At 42.9% G+C, this 7,500-nt stretch overlaps 1 protein-coding gene across 4 annotated transcripts in view; it reads right to left on the bottom strand.

Annotated features, from left to right (window-relative positions):
* Positions 1–7,500, bottom strand: part of LOC143282097 (uncharacterized) — a 57,281-nt gene that overhangs the window by 41,602 nt on the left and 8,179 nt on the right. For 2 of the 4 annotated variants that reach the window (XM_076587590.1, XM_076587589.1), the window contains exon 2: positions 1–24. This exon is cut by the window's left edge and continues 84 nt beyond it. Coding sequence is in view for 1 of the 4 variants with exons in the window: in XM_076587587.1 (XP_076443702.1) it covers positions 1–62 (62 nt within the window). In the remaining 3 variants the exon portion in view is untranslated. Of the gene's footprint in view, positions 63–7,500 lie in introns of all 4 variants that reach the window. The other 2 variants (XM_076587587.1, XM_076587588.1) reach the window with 1 other exon arrangement.

Here is a 7,500-nt window from a genome sequence, read left to right as displayed (position 1 = left end):
TCTTCTCTTGTATTCTGGCTGTGTCTGGAACAGCGTGTCCGTCAAGGTCAGTGGTGGGAAAACTGGAACAGTGAGGAAAGGGTTCGTTCACCAACACACACACACACACACACACACACACACACACACACACACACACACACACACACACACTCACGGACATACACACATACACACACACACACATATACACACACTCACTGACACACACACACACACACACACACACACACACACACACTCATGGTCATACATACACACACACACACACACACACACACACACACTCCTTCCCCCTTACACATACACAGACGCAGACGAACGCTCTCTCTCTCTCTCTCTCTCTCTCTCTCTCTCTCACACACACACACACACACAAGCAAACACACACACACACACACACACACACACACACACACACACACACACACACACACACACACACACACACACACACTCGTTTTCTCTCTCTCTCTTTTCTTCCTGAATTAAGTTAATGATGTAAGAATGTCGCACTGCGTGTTGTAATCGTGTCAGTATCATATGTAAATTTATTGCTATTTACGCTTGTATTATTTCTGTTGTTGTTCTCGGTAGAATTTTTGTGTGTTTCTTGTAATTGTTTATTTCCATATTATCCTTTCCAGACCCCCACTTCCCCCATTTCTTCCTTTTTTTATTTAAAAAAAAATAATTTTCTTCTCTTTTTTTTATGAGGGCAGGATGTAAAAAGGCTGTATAAGCTTATTCTTTTACCCTCAATAAAGATCATTTTGACTTGACTTGACTTCACACACACACACACACACACACACACACACACACACACACACACACACACACACACACATACAGAGAGGGAGAGGGAGAAAGAAAGTGAAACAGAGAGAGAAAGTGAGAGAGGGAGAAGGGGAGAGGGAGTGAAACAGAGAGAGAGAGAGAAGTACAGAGCTGACAGACTCTCAGAAGTACGGAAAAGATAACGACGAGACAGATGTAGATGAAAGGAGACTGATGAAATACCCATGAACTGTGGAGTGATGGCCTGGTGGTAACACGTCCACCTAGGAAGCGAGAGAATCTGAGCGCGCTGGTTCGAATCCCATAATCGCCGGTATTTTCTCCCACTCCACTAGATCTTGAGTGGTGGTCTGGACGCTAGTCATTCGGATGAGACGTTAATTAAACCGAGGTCCCGTGTGCAGCATACACGTAAAAGAACCCACGGCAACAAAAGGGTTGTCCCTGGCGAAATTCTGTAGAAAAATCCACTTCGTTAGGAAAGCAAATAACTGAAATTGCAGGCGGGGGAGGGGGGGGGAAGAAAAAAAGGGTGGCACTCTCAGTGTAGCAATGCGCTCTCCCTGAGGAGGAGCGCGCGTGTGTGCGTGTGTGTGTGTGTGTGTGTGGTGGTGGTGGTGGTGGTTGTGGTGTGTGTGTGTGTGTGTGTGTGTGTGTGTGTGTGTGTGTACGCGACGCACGACTCACTCTCTCTCTCTCTCCCCATGTCAGTAAAACTGGTAGCACCATTTCTAAAATGTTCTTCCTGTTGTGTTTACCACAATTATAGCGACACGTTATACCATTACGCACACTGTCATACATTTGTTGAGAAATGTAGCAATATTTGGTGAAATGCTCAACGTAATTATGATAATGTAATCCCAGAAAACGGAGTATGGCTGCCTACATAGCGGGGTAAAAACGGTCATGCACGTAAAAGCCCACTCGTGTGCATTCGAGTAAACGTGGGAGTTGCAACCCACGAACGAAAAAGAAGATGATAATGTATCATCATCTACAAGACCGAGAGGTATGCTAGTCTAGCCAGCAGCCTGAGAGAATATAGCTTCCAAGCGCCACTCTTTTTTTTTTTTTTTTTTTTTTTTCCCCTGCGTGCAGTTTTATTTGTTTTTCCTGTCGAAGTGGATTTTTAGTTTGCCATGAACAACCCTTTGGTTGCCGTGGGTTCTTTTACGTGCGATAAGTGCATGCTACACAAGGGACCCCGGTTTATCGTCTCATCTGACTAGCGTCCAGATCACCAATCAAGGTCTAGTGGAGGTGGAGAAAATATGGGCGGCTGAGCCGTGATTCGAACCAGCGCGCTCCGATTCTGTCGCTTCTTATGCGGACGCGTTACCTCTAGGCCATCACTTCACATATACACAACGTGATTTTATTTGAATTGTTGTCCTACTTGACGTGATGTAGGTACATCTAGATGTTCGCGCCTTCGTATCTGAGTTCAGTTCAGTTCAGTGGAGGCGTCAGTGCGTTCGGACAAATTCATATGCGCTACACCACATCTGCTAAACGTATGCCTGACCAGGGGCTGTATTCCTGTGGACTGACTTGCGTACATCGGGCGTAAAGCAAAACGTCTGGACTTTGAACATCAAGATTTTTGCCGCAGCAAAGTCGGTATTCATGGGGCGGGCGTGAAGGTCTGACAACGAACATACTGGACTTCTATTAGTTGTCCTTGGCAACGCCTTCGTTCTTATTTAGAAAGGGGTTTTTGCCGAACAAATTCCCACATGTGCATACTTGTCAGTTGCTGCACGGAGTGAAATTTACGCTTTGTTTAAAACACAGCTCAGATGCAGACATAAAATCGAAGAATATGCATCTTATATACCGATGAACCATCATGCTTTCCGTACAAAGTGGAACAGTTACCTTCCAATTATGGAAACTGTTACCTAACCACAATTTTGCCCGTTCCATAGTTACTATTCTGTATAATAGTCCTTACTTGTACCAACAGGTTCCTATTTTATTTATCAGGTATTTTTTTATCATTATTATTATCATTATTTTTTTTAATATTTTTTTTTATTGTTGTTTGTCTTTCCAATGTGATTAATTATAAGCTTTCTTTTCCAATACTGTAGAAGTGGTATACTCATTGCTCTTTATTATGATATTACAATGCCACCACTCGCTTTCGCCACATCCTTGATGCCATCACTGTAATACTTGACATAATTGATGATATTGCTATGCTACAACTGGTCTCTTTATTATTTATATCACCTTAACTCACTCAGTACGGCCAGTCCTCTCTTCTCCTCTACACAGACCCCTCGGATGTCCAGTGGGTGTCTCAATGACCCAAACTTTAGCTTCCGTCGTCAGAACTGTGGTTTTCTTTGTCAACATTTACCTCTTCAGTATAAGAGCCTTCCGCTTGCAATATTTTGATGATGGTAATTGGGGTGAAACGCTGATAACGTCGTCTCTTTCGCCGTTCGTATGGAGAGAGTTAAATCATCATCACTACTGCAATCAATAATGTATAAACATTGACTGATTGAATGATTGGACAAGTTTTTTGGTTTTGTTTTGTTGTTGGATGTTGTTGTTAGTGCTTTGCTGCTTTCTATATTCTACTTTTGATTATGTCGTGTTTTATTTTTTTTTTTTTTTTTTTCAGCTATAGTGAATGCTACTGTTCGTTTTATACTGTTTGTTCATACTGTTCTCTGTATCGTATACTTGTCTTTGCAAAATTTAAAATAAAAAAAAAAGAAGAAAGAAATTTACGCTTTGTTTGTTCGGCCTGGAGTTCATTGGTTTACGAAGTCTGGAGAGCATCACTAACACGTGCGATCGTGCAGCATGCATGTGGGTGTTATGTTTTGAAGCACCAGTGTGTGTGTGTGTGTGTGTGTGTGTGTGTGTGTGTGTGTGTGTGTGTGTGTGTGTGTGTGTGTGTGTGTGTGTGTGATTATAATCTTGATTTATTATATTTCATTTCGTTGGATCACAATGAAAGGCACAATCGAAATAAACTGTTAATATAATGATAATAATAATAATAATAATAACAAGAAGAAGAAGAAGGAGAAGAAGAAGAATATACTATCATCATCATCATCATCATCATCGTCATATACTTCTAGAAGCTGCATTCTAGTTGAAATAATAATAATAATAATATTATTATTATTATTATTATTATTATTATTATTATTATTATTATTATTATTATTATTATTATTATTATTATTATTATTATTATTATTATTATTATTATTATAATTACTATTATCATTATTGTTAAAATCATCATCATCATATACTTCCAGAAGGTGTATTCTAGTTGACTGAAGTACTTTATAATTAAAAAAAAAAAAAAAAAAAAGATAATAATAAAATTAAAAAAAAAAAACAACGCGCGGCGCCGTTTGTTCATAACAAAGTCTGGGCTTACTGAGTGTAGTCTAGCGAAATCGCTGGACTAGAATTTCAGCCGTTTTTGTCAAGCGTTTTACACCAACTTTCGATGGATTGTCTCAGACAACACGCTTTAACTCTTTCCATACGAACGGCGAAAGAGTCGACGTTAACAGCGTTTCACCCCAATTACCATCATCAAAATATTGCAAGAGGAAGGCTCTTATACTGAAGACGTGAATGTTGACAAAGAATACCACAATTCTGACGACTGAAGCTAAAGGTTGGGTCATTCAGACACCCACTGGACATCCGAAGGGTCTGTGTAGAGGAGAAGATAGGACTGACCGTACTGAGTGAGTTAATCCGGACGTTTCCGTTTACACCCACGACCCCGGCAGCGTAAAACAAACGCGCTCAGTCAGGCCTTGAGAAAAAAAAAAAAAAAGGTTTACGATATAATCTGTCTCTACAACAAACGACCACAGTCCTTTTGATGCAACGTTTTGAAGTGCACTCGGGTGTCTGTCACATGTACAGCGACATCCAATTATTACGAGGCTGTTTGTTTGTTTTTTTTATTGAGAAGGAATTTTCATCTGTTCTTGTACTCGCGCAGGGTAGTTTTGTAGCCTACCTAATAGCGCATGGTGTGCGCCGTCGAAGAAAGTAATGCATTCTGTTTGTAATTAAGTCATGCAAGCAAGAAAACACACGCACACACACACACACACACACACACACACACACACACACACACACACACACACACACACACATGCTCTCATACGATACTAATACGTACGTACATGCATATAATTATACGCATACGCATGTGCACAATATATATATATACACACACAAACATACACACACTCACGCTCGCACGTACTCATATTCAATATTCATGATGGTTTTTCAGTTAAGGCCACGGCCCCGTATCATCAGGGGGCAACCACCAGATTTTTATCTGTCATTGTGATAGTTATTATAAACAGTGCAACTTCTTCCATAACCAGCTTCCAATAATTCCAATAAAACTAAGATATAAGTGTCTCTTTTAACTGAAATGCTTTATAAAGATACAAAACAAAACCACGTATAATGTTTTTTATCATCCGATGACGTCAGTAAACATGGTCAAAATAAACATGGATATACATAATATATTTCATGAATGAATTGAATTCGTAGGTCAGTAAGGACAGGGCATTTCAAAACAAAGTGGATTTCGTCCTCTCAGGATTCCCAGCACAAAGAACACAATAACTCAGTATGACAAACAGATTTTATAGCGATATCTGTTTAATTCGGAAACACCAAATTTGAATGTGGTGAAAACAAAGTCGCAGATGGCTGTTTAAATCAACGAAAAGGTATCGTTTCACTATATGATTAGAAATATAGACATATAATTATGCGCATTCACACGTGCACAACACACACACACACACACACACACACACACACACACACACGCGCGCGCGCGCGCGCACTGAAAGAAGGAGAGACAGACAGATACAAATACAGACAGTGAGTAAGAAATTGGCTAAGAGTTTAAGTTCGAACCATACACACATACATTCAAACATACGCTCTCTCTCTCTCTAATTGAAAGTAACCCAGGAACCAACCCTCCAACCAGCAAGGACAGTATGACGCAGACCAGACTTGTCAGTGCAGGATTCTCCCAGAGGGCCAGTACAGGATCCTCCCAGAGGGCCAGTACAGGATCCTCCCAGTGGGCTAATGCGAGATCCTTCCAGAGGGCCAGTACAGGATCCTCCCAGAGGGCCAGTACAGGATCCTCCCAGAGGGCCAGTACAGGATCCTCCCAGAGGGCCAGTACAGGATCCTCCCAGAGGGCCAGTACAGGATCCTCCCAGAGGGCCAGTACAGGATCCTCCCAGAGGGCCAATGCAAGATCCTCCCAGAGGGCCAGTACAGGATCCTCCCAGAGGGCCAATGCAAGATCCTCCCAGAGGGCCAGTACAGGATTCTCCCAGAGGGCCAGTACAGGATCCTCCCAGAGGGCCAGTGCAAGATCCTCCCAGAGGGCCAGTACGGGATCCTCCCATAGGGCCAATGCAAGATCCTCCCAGAGGGCCAGTGGAGGATCTTCCCAGAGGGCCAGTACAGGATCCTCCCAGAGGGCCAATGCAAGATCCTCCCAGAGGGCCAGTCTGAACAGAGCAAGCGACTCTGGCTCAACGATGTCTCCTCCTTCTGTCACAGAAACCCACCCTTAGTGACGTCATGGCTACCATAAGAGCCGTTAGTGACCAGGTGGGGGCACAGGTGGACACTAAGCTGGAGGAGGTGAAGCAAGAGCTGAAGCAGGGAGTGTGAGAGTTCTTCTTCTTCTTCTTCACGTTCACTTACATGTACACGAATGAGGTTTTACGTGTATGACCGCTTTTGCCCCGCCATGTAAGCAGGCATACTCCATTTTAGGGGGGGTGTATGCTGGGTATGTTCTTTTTTCATAACCCAACAAACGCTGACATGGATTACAGGATCTTTAACGTACGTATTTAATCTTTTGCTTGCGTATACACACGAAGGGGATTCAGGCACAAACAGGTCTGCACATATGCTGACCTGGGGGATCGGAAAAATCTCCACCTCTTAACCACCAGGCGCCGTTACCGAGATTCGAACCCGAGACCCTCAGATTGAAAGTCCAACGCTTTAACCATTCCGGCTATTGCGTCCGTCGAGTGTGAGAGCTCAAAGAAGGCTACGCTGCTCTGAGCAGTGAGCTGAGGAGGGTGAGGGAGAAGATGACGTGGCTGCGAGAGGAGAATGAAGACTTGAAGAACTTCGACGAACAGGGACCTCTGTCAGAAGCCTGACTGACTGTAGTGCAAGAACAGACGGCCTGGAGGCCGCTCCAAACGCAAAAAATCTGTTATTTTACGGCCTGTTCAGAAGACCCAACGAGGCCAGTACAGACTGCGAGGGCCTGGTGCAGGACCTCCTCACAGACAACCTGGACATGACTGACGTGGTGGAGTTCGAACAGGGTTCACGGGCTGAGTTCCAGGCCTGACTCCCCGGTAATTGCTTGCTGTACCTTTTACTGACAAAGGTAAATATCCTGAAAGCTAATGGTAAACTGAAAGGTACAAATATATTTATTGGAGTTGAATTTTCGAAGGGCGTAAGAAATATCATATATTGGTTAACTCTCTCCATACGAACGGCGAAAGAGACGACGTTAACAGCGTTTCACCCCAATTACCATCATCAAAATATTGCAAGCGGAAGGCTCTTATACTGAAGACGTGAATGTTGACAAAAAATACCACAATTCTG

Source organism: Babylonia areolata, chromosome 5, assembly GCF_041734735.1.
Source record: "Babylonia areolata isolate BAREFJ2019XMU chromosome 5, ASM4173473v1, whole genome shotgun sequence".
NCBI classification, from domain to species: Eukaryota; Metazoa; Mollusca; class Gastropoda; order Neogastropoda; family Buccinidae; genus Babylonia; species Babylonia areolata.
The sequence above is the reverse complement of the archived record's forward strand: the minus strand, read 5'-3'. Positions and strand labels throughout refer to the sequence as shown.